At 44.4% G+C, this 12,500-nt stretch overlaps 1 protein-coding gene across 4 annotated transcripts in view; it reads right to left on the minus strand.

Moving 5' to 3' along the window:
- Positions 1 to 12,500, minus strand: part of LOC122253994 (uncharacterized) — a 124,591-nt gene that overhangs the window by 30,312 nt on the left and 81,779 nt on the right. For all 4 annotated transcript variants that reach the window (XM_086532686.1, XM_086532683.1, XM_043017439.2 and 1 more), the window contains one exon: positions 9,881 to 10,042. In XM_086532686.1, coding sequence (XP_086388812.1) covers positions 9,881 to 10,005 — 125 coding nt within the window. In that variant the 5' untranslated portion in view covers positions 10,006 to 10,042. The remainder of the gene's footprint in view (positions 1 to 9,880; positions 10,043 to 12,500) is intronic.

A 12,500-nucleotide genomic window follows, 5' to 3' on the forward strand; every position in this document is an offset into this window, starting at 1 on the left:
AGACAAGAAAATAAAATAAAGAAAAAATAAAAAGCCACAATTAAACGGATATTCATACAATCAAAGGCCCCCATCCCCCTTCCCCCTCCCCTTCCCCCAGTGAAAAGAACTAAGTTAAACCGAATCGTCTTCGGTATAGGCGCGCTGAGCTAAGAATTTGACCAGACTTTTAAAAAAATAGTGGAATTCGCGAAAATTAAACGACATTTCTAGTGAACCAGTTTAGAGGGGAGGTTCATGGGGGAAGGGGGAGGGGAGGGGAGGGGAAGGGTATATGTCGGAGCGTCTGTGTGTCTACGGTGAATATTTGATTGTTTTTACAAAAGATATAGATAGATAGATATGTAGATAGGTTGATAAATAGATGGATATGTAGGTAAATGGATGGATGGATGGATAGATAAGTAGATAGATAGACAGACAGATATAGATATAGATAGATAGATAGATAAAGGGAGAGATGCAGATACAGACATAGATAAAGATATACAAATAGATAAATTAATCGATAAACAGATATAGACATATACAAAGATATACAAATAGATAGATCTATAGACAAACAGATATGAATACGCACATGAACAGACACAGCAAATCTGGCTTATCTTTATTAACAGACACAGATAAGCAGATACACAAACATACTAAAACATACATACGTGTCTCCCAAACATCCAGAAACAACCAGATGTACATAGACAGGTGTTCGTCCTCATTGACACCTGTACAATGGCGACTTCCTCCCCTAAACACAGGTGTCCCTTCCGATACGTTCACGAAATCAAAACAACAGTCATCAAAATAGGTGGCGTGAATTGGGTTCCCATTTGAAATTGGGTTTCATTTGGCGCGTCGGGGTTGGTTGTGAATATTGGGTTATGTTTTTTTTGTGTGTTTTGGGGGATTTTTTTGGGGGGAGGGGTTGTGGGGGTGGGGGGTTGGGGTGGGAGGGTTTTTGGTGTTTGTTCTGTGTCTGTTTTTTTTCTGTTTATCTGGTTGTCTTTTTGTCTCGGATTTGATTATTTGGCTATCTGTATTCTTATTTATGTGTGTGTTTATGTATTCATCTGGTTGTGTATTTTTTTATATGTATATCTGTCTCTCTCTCTCTCTCTCTCACTCAATCACTCCCTCCTTCCCTCCCTCCCTCCTTCCCTCCCTCTTTCTCTCTCTCCCTCCATCCTTCCCTCCCTCTCTCTCCCTCCCTCCCTAAACGGGGGGTGGGGGTAGGCCTATGACACACCACTGCCATGACTCGGGCGTGTGTCACTCCAAGAACTTTGTCATTTTGATTGACTGCATCACCGACACTCGCTTGGCGGCGGATGAGACAGATGCCTTATTTTCTTTCTTTATTGGGACTTTTTCTTCTTTTTATGCTTTTCTTCCTCTTTGTTTTATTTTGTATTTATTATCTATTTTTTTAATTCTTATTATCTTTATCTTTTTTTGTTCTTATTCTTATATTATTTTCTCTTCTTGCTCTTTTTTTTGTTTTTTTTCTTTTTTTTTTTGTATTTTGGTTTTCTTATTCCTCTTCTTTTTTCACTTCATTACTATTGGTTATCATTACTATTACTATGATCATTATTTTTATCAATACTATCATTTTCATCATTATTATTATTATGACAATCATCAAAATTATTATTATCAATATCGTTATCATATTTATCATCATTAATATCATCATTATTATTACACATTCCTATCCTATTTCTTTTTCTTCTTCATCATCTTCTTCTTACTTCTTCTTCTTCTTCTTCATCTTCTTCTTCTTCTTCTTCTTCATCATCTACCACAACAGAACGAAGATTTCTCTAAAGATAACAGGTTGTCACAACACCCCATAACTCTTTCGAAGTCGTAAACATCAGGTCGCGTGCTGACCGAAGAGGGATGGGTGGAGGGTGTAGGAGGGATGGAGGGGGGGGGGGGGGAGAAGGAAGGGTGAGGGATGGAGGGGGGGAATAGTAGGGAGGGTGAGAGGGAGATGGGTAGGGGGATAGGAGGGAGGGTGAGAGGGGGATGGGTAGGGGGTGTAGGAGGGAGGGTGAGAGGGGGAGGGGGGCAGGAGGGAGGGGAGAGAAACGACAGCAAGTGACAAAATGAAGAGAAAAATTAAGCACGGAAGGAGAAAGGGGGAGCGGGGAGGGTGAGGAAGGGAGAGGGGCAGGGGGAGGGAGGGAGTTAGAGACTGAAGGAGGGAGGGAGAGAGGGACAGGAGAGAGGGAGGGAAGGACAGAAGGAGGGAGGGAGGGAATTTGAGACTGAAGGAGGGAGAGGGAGAAAGGGACTGAAGGAGTGAGGGAGGGAAGATGGAGAAGGGCTGAAGGAGGAGGGAGCGAAAGATAGAGAAGAGAGAGAGAGAGAGAGAGAGAGAGAGAGAGAGAGAGAGAGAGAGAGAGAGAGAGAGAGAGAGAGAGAGAGAGATAAAGATAGAGAGAAAGAGGGGGGAGAGTAAGAGGGGGAAGGCTGAGACAAAGTGAGAAATGAATAAAGAAAGAAAGAAAGAAACAGAGAGAGAGACAACGACGAGATGAGAAAGAGAGAGGGAGGGAGGAGAGAGAGAGAGAGAGAGAGAGAGAGAGAGAGAGAGAGAGAGAGAGGGAGGGAGAGAGAGAGAGAGAGAGAGAGAGAGAGAGAGAGGCCTGATTCGACCTGACTGCACTGGCACTCTCATGGCACTCAAAGACCTTTTACAGCTAAATCATGTTAATATCTGGCACTGGCGGAGTTGAGGGTGCCACAAAGAATGAAGAGGAGGAGATGGAAGTGAAGGAGAAGGAGGAAGAGGAGGGGGAGGAGGAGGAAGAAGAAGAAGAAGAAGAAGAAATGGAGGAGGAGGAGGAGGAGGAGGAAGAAGAAGAAGAAGAAATGGAGGAGGTGGAGGAGGAGGAAGAAGAAGAAGAAGAAATGGAGGAGGAGGAGGAAGAAGAAGAAATGGAGGAGGAGGAGGAGGAGGAGGAGGAAGATGATTTGGAGGTGGAAACGGTAGTAGAGGAAGAAGAAGAAGAAGAAGAGGAAGAAGAAGAAGCGGAGGAGGAAGAGGATTTACCGGTGAAAACGGTAGTGGAGAAGGAGAAGGAGGAGGAGTAGCAACAACAGGAGAAGAAGACGAAGAAGAAGAAAAAGAAGAGAAAAGAAAATCACAAGGCTAAGGAAGGAAGGAGTCACATCTTTTCATGACTGACAGTGACAGACTGGTGGCGGGTCAGCGTGAGTCGCCCCAGCCGCGCCTTTGGCACTGGCACTGGCACTGGCACTGTCACGGCACACCTCAGCACGCGGGAGTCACGTGAGAGAGAGAGAGGGGATTTTTTAGAAGATATAGAAAGGGTAAGAGGAAGTGGGAGAGGTGGGGGGAGGGAGGTGGAGTGGGAGGGAGGGAGGAGGGAGGAGGGAAAGGGAGAGGGAATGGGAGAGGAGGGGAGGGAGGAAGAGGAGTAGGAGGGAGAGGGAATGGGAGGGAGAAGGAGGGAGAAAGAGGGAGAGGGAATGGGAGGGAGAGGAGGGGAGGGAGAAAGAGGGAGAGGAGGGGAGGGGAGGGAGGAAGAGGACTTTTTGACTTTGACTTTGACGAGTTTATTGAGACAAGTGATTACGTACATCTCAAAAGGATGAGGTAACATAGGTTATCCTCACCCCAATCTTAGTCCCTCTTTGGGCTCACATATATTTAACAAAACCTTACAGCTATGTCAACATGTTGAAATATATACAGAGCAAAAGACGGGTCAATCACAAGCATACACAATTAAATGTTTACATATCAGGAGAACGATATAACAGTATGGATTATCACCCTCAGCATGCAAGGTCCTCTCCTAAGGTCACATGATTACATACTTGAAATATGTGGCGCACATATATGTTAATAATATATATGTATGCTTCCGGAGGAAAGAATTTATCAGAAAGTCAAGAAGTCTGTTTGTATTTAACAGGATGATGTATCATAAATGATATTCATTCACATCTCAATAAAATCCTACTTGGGCTATCGTAGTCTCGGCAGAAGGGAAGTCACAATCGGGTATACACTGTTGTCAACTACAATTATGTGGTCGATGCGAAGTGTTTATACTTCTTTAAAATTTGTATTACCTGGCCATTTCTAAGCATCCATACAGCTTGTTCGGGGAGTCCAGCTATCTCTGAGTTTCTGTAAATCTGAAGCATGGGACACTGTAAGATATAGTGTACTAAGGTGTGTGACCTTGGTGACCTACACACCCTGCATTCTTTTTCCTGTTCACCTGTCGGGACACCTAACTCCCAGTAGTATTTATACCCTAACCTAATTCTCATGTGCACAGAGTCTTTCCACTTGCTCTTGCCCCTCCCATAAGCGAAGTCTGTGTTCATCGCTAGATGCATATAGTGTTGCAAAGTTTCGCTCGTTTCAATCAATTCGCCTTTCTTAATCTCATCATAGTCTAACTGCATCCTCTTGATATTGCTCCTTGCCTGCTTAAGAGTCCGAGCACTTTGTATGTCCACCTCACATTTTTTAGCTGCCTCCTTCGCTACCTCATCTACAGCCTCATTAAGGGTGATACCGACATGCGATGGGATCCAGACGAATGTAATCTCACGTCCCTGGCCTCGTAGCCTATGAGCAATCAATCGGCACTCGTTAATAATGTGCTCAAACACAGGGTCCCTGCTGTTAAGAGAGTCCAGCGCTCCCCTACTATCCACAAAAAAGAAAGCATCTTTATTAATAATTTCAATTTTTTTAAGTGCTGTCAATATTGCCCATAACTCAGCCTGTGTTGACGATATATGATTACTCAGTCTTATCCCACTGCTTGTGGTGACCACGCCACTTGCAGTGAACTGTCTGATGATAACCCCACATCCTGCTCTGCCATCTTTCAAAACTGACCCATCGCAGTAGACATGAGCAATATCAAGGCGTGTTAGACTCTTTATTTTATGACCATATCTTGATTTAAGTTGACCAGGTTCATAAAGCCTCTTATTCATAAGGAGGGGATCGACATCTACATTAATCATCTGATCCTCCCATGGTGGCACTTTGGCGGATGCTTGAAACGATTGGCAAAAGTTTTGCAAGCCATAAAATTCTATATCATTATTAAGCGCCTTCATATATCCTCGTTTGCCCTGTCTATAAAAGGTCCTTATGTTGTCAAAACCACTGACCATATCTCTCACTAATTTCTTTCCACTGTTCCCTCTCATGAGCCTAACGGCTGCTATGACATTAATCTCGCTTACTCTCTGTGCAATGCTTTGCAATCCTGTCTCTGTTCTCATTATGTCTATCCTAGCATTCTTTTGACACCCGAGGATAATACGCATAGCTTCATTCTGCATGGTTTCAAGCCTTCGGAGCCTCCCCCGACAAGCTATAGAAAGTGCTGGTGCTGCATAATCCACCAGAGCTCTTACTGTACTAATGTAGACTAGCCTCAGCAGAGGCACCCCGGCTCCTATCCCGCGACAAGCAAGTGCCCTGAGCGGCCGCAGTCGAGCCTTGCACTGTGTTAGTACGTGATTTACTTCAGCATCCTTGCTTGAGGCAGTGAAGCCAATGTACATACCCAGATATTTATATGTTGACACTTCTCCACTGTTTTGTTGTTTAGAGTAAGTGGCACGTTGCCTCTTTGTTTACTCTGAAATTTGGTCTTTTCTTCATTTATAACCAGCCCCAATGTTTGAGCAAGACTAGTAAATCTGTCCAGCGCTGTTTGTAAATGGCGATGAGTGGTCCCTTGTATCAATATATATCTGCATATAAGATTGGCTGAACGCCCTTAGGGTATTCCTCTGAAGCTATCCTGTTCATTAGTACATTAAAGAGCATTGGGCTTAAAACACCCCCCTGTGGAGTACCTAGCTCAAAACGTTTCTCCTCTGAGAAACAGCCTTGAAACCATACGCAAGCTTTCCTATCTGTCAGATAGTCACCATCCATCTCAGCAACTTTCCTGTTACACCCAGTCTTGTCAATTCATACAGAATGACCCCCCCATTAGCTTTATCAAAGGCTCCCTGTAAATCTATAAAGACTCTACACTTTTCTGCATCATTAGATAAACACTGAAATTACACAGTCTGATGTTCCCTTTCCCTTCATAAAGCCGTACAAATTAGAAGACAATTTATCTTCAATCATGTACATTAGTCTATTTAATAATATTCGCTCCATCATTTTACATATACAGGAAGTCAGAGATACAGGTCTATAACCGCCAGCTGATTTTGGAATAGGTATTATAATAGCTTTCTTCCAGGCCTTCGGTAATCTACCCTCCGTGTAGCTCATGTTAAATAGGTCAATGAGAGGGCTGTTCGTCATGCTTGCTAATAAGTTGAGAATATCATATGTCACTCCATCTTCCCCTGGCGAAGTGCTTTTCCCTCTTTTAACAGCATTTAGAAGTTCGTGTTTTGTTATTGGCTGACAAGATACTGCAGTGATGTTTGCGGATGAAACAACCTGTCCGATTCTTTCGGCTTCCCATGCAAACAAAGCGTCACGAGTGCTCTGTGGTAATGAAACCAGAGAAGATGCCTTTGCCCATTTCTCAATATGTTTGTTTGCCTCCTCCTCTGGGTGTGGGTGACCGATGAGGTTATTTGTTTTCCCCCTTACCTTGTTTACATGGTACCATATGTCTTTGAGACTTTTACTTTCCTCAATATTTTGCGGGAACTCTGACCAATACTTTTCCCTTACTTCCCTTCTTTTCTCCCCACATATCTTTGATATGTTAAGTAGTATATCCTTATCTTCCCACCTGCCTCTTTTAGCCCATTCCCTGTGTGCCATCCTTAACATTTGTGTCCACCCTTTATATGTGTTATCACTGCAGTATCTGTTTTTTCCGTGCTCCGTGTTTCTTCTCCTTTCTGTGTTATTTAGCATTTGTAGGTAAACATCTTTCTATCGCATTTACCAAATCCTTGCTGAACCTATCTAAACTTACGGGTGTGCAATATCTGTACCAACCCTCAATATTGTAAATAAACAGTACTCTGTCGCTTGTGTCTAAGGCAAATCTTTTTCTTTGGAATCTAATTTGTTTTTACCTAAAGCTAACTTAATATATAATACAAAATAATCACTAAGTAATTCACTTACTACTTCACATTCTCCTTGAATCCCTGACCACCAAGCAGACAGGTGTAATCAGGTCGTCTACCCTTGATGTGTGTCGCCTCTTTACTACCCAGCAAGCATGCCTCAGGCCTATCTTTGAGAAACTGGTAAAATCTTATACCGTTATCATTGATTTTGACCATCTTTAATGCCTAGCATTAAGTCACCCACTATCAGAGTCGAGTCAGAGTACATGCAATCTGGTAGGTATTTGAGATCAAAGCATCTCCCAGAGATGTATACATTTGCAATATATACTTCACCTTCTTGTAAATACAGCTTCACACATACACTTTCAATACCTTTATTTCTGCACGGTATCTCTAGCAGTTCAGAAGGTATTGCACTTTTCACGTAAGTAGACACTCCCCGTGTCCGGTCTCCGGAATTAAGATGATATGCTCTATAACCATTGAGTTTAAGAGTGTCACCTTTTGTGTCCCTAGTTTCCTGGAGACAAATTACGTCTATGTCATTTTTCAACACGAAATAGTGGACGTCTGTTACTCTAGTAAGTAAACTACTCACATTCCACGACATTATCTTAATACTCCCACACTCCATCAGACCTTTATGGTTTCCTTATATTTGGCAAACAGTTCCTGGATGTTTGCCCACTCTCCCTGAACTAACTCCCACTTTCTAAGAAGTTTATCCTTTTCAGCGTCTTTGCACTTAAGTAACAATGACCTGAAGGTTGTGGATGTTGTTCCTTCCACTACACTCGGAATATTTTCCTTTCTTTTCCCTTGATCGTAATTTTACTTTCTGTGTTTTTCTCAGCCACTAAAACACTGTTGTCTTTCTTTGGGATATCTTGCTCGGGAGCTTCTTCCTCAGCCTCCACTCCCTTTTTCATGTCTGTAACAGCACTATCCATCACTATCGCAATCTTTTTTTCAATTGCATCCATCCTCTGCATTAATGTATGCAACATTCCAGCAATTGCAGATATCTCTTTTACTGGAGAATCTGCATCACTGTCTCTCGTCGTTTCCTGGGCTGCAGTGTCTTCTGTCGTCTGGCCATTGATTTGTTTGTTCATGGCATTCCGGTCATCTTCCTGGAGTTGCAGTCCTCGCGGTGGGCCTTGCAACCAAGCATTGGGGGGCGGTACAGGAATACTCTCCTGCACAGGTCGCCTGGTGGTCAGTCCTTTTGCCTTTTCCTCGGTTTCTTTACGGGAAGCCGAGGAATTAAGTTCCACCTTTGGCCTCGCCTTGCATGACAGAGCCCCAGCATTGTGCGAGCCTCCGCAATTGCAGCAGCAAGGTATCACCCTCTCTCCTTTTTCTATTTTTCCTCTGCAAAGCCTTGAGTCATGCTTCCTGCCGCAGAACCTGCACCTGGCGTCCTGCTGACAGGTCCACGACTTGTGTCCCCATCTGCTACACTTGAGGCACAGGACTGGCGGCTCCACATACGGCGCCACCCTCCTGTACCCCGCCCCAGATATGAAGACCTTCTCCGGGACTTCTCCTTTCATGAGGGCAACCAGCTGACAGCGCCCCTCGCCTCGTGACTCGTGCCTCTTCACCCATACAATCCTCTCGTCGCAGAGGAGGAAGTCTGGGTCTAATTCTAATGGGTATTGAAATATAATGACCTTCGTCATTTTTTCCCCTTTCTGTGGGACAACTAGCACTGTCCCCTTATATCCCTGAGATGTCAGGAACTGCTCCGCTTCCTCGTTCTTTACCGTAAGATACGGTCTTCCTTTCGCTTCCTTTAGCAGCGGCTCAAAATGGCAATGTTCTTTTCCAAGTTCCATTGCCCACTTTAGTTTTTCAATGAAGGACATTCCGCAGGATTCTGGGAATAACAGCCTTCTCCTGCCCTTCCCACTGTCACTAACCACTGCCTTGTTGACTTCCACATCGTCGTCCTTCATTTTTTTGTCCTTTCTTTCAAATTCACTTTCAGAGTCACTGGAGTTGTCACTCTTGCTGTCTTTTCTGGATCGCTTCATGCCCGTTCCCTCATTATTCATTGGAGTTCCGTTAGTGCAGTCCATTTCGTCAGTTGCCAGATCAGAATCCAGGGACACCGAAGTGGCAACGGGAGCCATGTTGACAACTGGCGACCTGAGGTCAGTCCGCCTGATGTCAGTCCGCAAAGCGATTTAGAGTTTCGCTGTGGTCGCCAGCGAATACGCTAGGGCAATATGCAATATAATCACATAGCCTTGAAAATGATAAAACATACGCAAGAGATGCGTAAAATTTGCTGGAGGGCCCAAGTCACCTCACCCGCTCCCTGTCCAAGGACCAAGTGGGGGGAGGGGGGTAAACACAGGATTCTAGGAATCTTTCACGATTGAGGACACCACTAGAAACACGTCCTACTTCTACGAGTGATACAACACGACGAGAGGAAGAGGAGGGAGGAGGAGAAGGAGGGAGAGGGAATGGGAGAAAGAACGAGATAATTAGATAAAAAGATAAAAATAAACAAAATAAATACAAACATAGACGTAAAGAACACATCTACACATCATCATCACATCATCAATTTACACTCATCACAACGAAAACTATTCAAAACAAACGAACTTCATCACATCACATCACATCATAACTTACACCATCACATCATAACACACTCATCACAACCACTCACATTCACCCATAAAACCCCCATTACATCACCCCATCATCCACATTCATCGCATCCTCCCCCACACTCATCACACTGACCTCCATCCAAGACAAACTAAGCACATCACATCACATCACTTACCTATTCGAAGGGTGATGAAGCAACGATCGCCGTAACAATGTCGTCACCACAAGCGCGTTGCCCACGATCGCCAAAAGTGTGATGACTACCACAGCTGCCGCTTCCCCGCCCACGCCCGCACCCATGTCGGCCCCTGGACGCCCTCAACATCCCTCGCGCCACCTGAGGGGAGAGAGAAGGGAGAGGGTCAGGGTGGTGTGGTGGAGAGAGAGGGAGAGGGGAGAGTGAGGGAGGGAGGGAGAGGGGAGAGTGAGGTAGGAGGAGAGAGAGAGAGATGGAGGGGGAGGGAGAGGGGAGAGTGAGGTAGGAGGAGAGAGAGAGAGATGGAGAGAGAGTGAGATGGAGGGGTGAGGGAGGGAGGGAGGGAGGGAGAGAGAGAGAGAGGGAGGGTTAGAGAGGGAGGGAGGGAGGGATGGGGAAGGTGAGGGAGGGAAGAAGAGGGTGAGGGAGGGGGGGGGGAAGGAGGGAGAGAGAGAGAGAGAGGGTGAAAGAGGGAGGAAGGAGGGGGAAAAGAGAGATAGATGGAGGGGTGAGGGAGGGAGGGGGGAGAAGAGAGGGTGAGGGAGGGAGGGAGGGAAGGAGAGAGAAAGAGAGAGAGAGAGGGTGAGAGAAAGATGGAGGAAGGAGGGGGAGAAGAGAGAGAGTAAGAGCGGGGGAGGTAAGGAGTGAGAGTGGGAGGAAGGGAATGACAGAAGGAGAAAGAGAGAGGTGAGAAAAGGGGAGGTGGAAGGAAAGAGAGAGATAGTGAGAGAGGGAGGGGGGAGAGAGAGGATTAAGAAATTGAGAAGGACGGAAGTAATGTTAATTGTGACGATTGTAATGATGGTGAAGCTGATAACAGTGATGATAACATAATTAATGCTAATGATGATTATAACAAGAATGATAATAATGATGATAGTTATATCAGTAATAGTAGTAGCAGTAGTAATAACAATGATAATGATAATAATCATCATTATAATGATATCAATAATAACGTTTATAATAATAATACCTAAAATAACAATATTAATATTAACAATAACATTGATAATAACAACAACAACAATAACATCAAAAGACCAGTTAACTAAAAGGCAGTTTCAGCAACACCCCCCCCCCCTTCAAACCCCCTACCCCCGAACCCCCCTCCAAGCCCCCCGCCCCACTTCACCCCCAGCCATACCCCTTCAACCCCTAGCCACTCCCCTTCAACCTAAGCCCCGCCCCACTTCACCCCCAGCCCACGCCCCTTCACCCCAAGCCACGCCCCTTCACCCCAAGCCACGCCCCTTCTTCTTCAAGGAGCCAAAAGACATGGCAAGGCGGATGAGAAGATGCTGCGTGCCACATCTGCCTTGAGATGGACAGGACATCATCTCCTTATGTCTTTGGCAGATGTGTTTCTCGGGGGCAGCCTTGGGCCAGTGTGCTTGGAGGTGTGTGTGTGCGTGTGTGTGTGTGTGTGTGTGTGTGTGCAGGGGGAGGGAGAGGGAGGTGGGAGAGGTGGGGTGGGAGCGGTGTGTGTTGTATTTGCGGGGTGGGGGGGTGGGGGGGGTTGATGTGGGTGAGGAGGGGAGTAAGATCATATACATACACTCGCAGATGTATTTGTGTGTGTGTGTGTATGTATGTGTGTTGTATATATATATATATATATATATATATATATATATATATATATATATATATATATATGTATATATGTATATATATATATATATATATATATATATATATATATATATATATATACATACATACATACATAGACACACACACACACAAATGACCCCCCCCCCCCCGTATACGTAAGCTCAAGGCGATATTCGAGCGGAGATAGAGAGACGGAGAGCAGGCGTCCCGAGGGCCTGTATGGGCGTGCTATTCCATGGGTTTCCTCTCAACACATGTATGGTCCTGTGTACTAAAAAGGGGCAAGGTAGTCAGGTCAGCTGGTTATTAGTATGGTCTGAGTATGGTCGCGTTTGGTTGGGTATTTATAACGTGGGACTTGCGGCCTGATTTTTATTGCGTTTTTTTTTCTCTCTTTCTCTCTCTCTTTCTCTTTCTTGGTGTTTGGCTTTTTGTTTGTTTGTTTGTTTGTTGATGTGTTTGTTTATTTGTTTTCTCCTTTCTTTGGGTGTATTGCGTTTTCTGTCCATTTGGTAGTGTTTTTGTTATATATAGGTTGTTATATCTGTTATATATCTGTTTATATGTAGGTTGTTATATCTCTCTACACAAATATCTATTTTTAATCATTTCCTTGGTATTTATATTTCCATCTATTCATCTATCTATCTTCTTTTATCATCTCCATCATCTATCTATCCTTCCCCTCTATCTATCCCTATCTATTTATCTATCAACTCTCTCTATCCATCTCCCTAAATATCTATCCTTTTTTATATCCCCATTCAACCGCTCTTCCATCCATCCATCTACTTCAATCTATCTCTCTTGCTCTTCGGTATCCAAGCCTATATTTTTTCTTACCTAACCTTCCGATCTGCATTATTAAGGATGCTGTGAGGGGGTGAGATCAGGTGACAAGATTTGTATCTCGTCACTCCATTTACTCTCCTTCCCCTCCCTCTCCCCCCCTCTCTCTCTCTCTCTCTCTCTCTCTCTCTCT

The sequence above is a fragment of the Penaeus japonicus genome, unplaced genomic scaffold, assembly GCF_977035675.1.
Source record: "Penaeus japonicus unplaced genomic scaffold, GWHDUDI00000001_assembly GWHDUDI00000037, whole genome shotgun sequence".
Classification (NCBI taxonomy): Eukaryota; Metazoa; Arthropoda; class Malacostraca; order Decapoda; family Penaeidae; genus Penaeus; species Penaeus japonicus.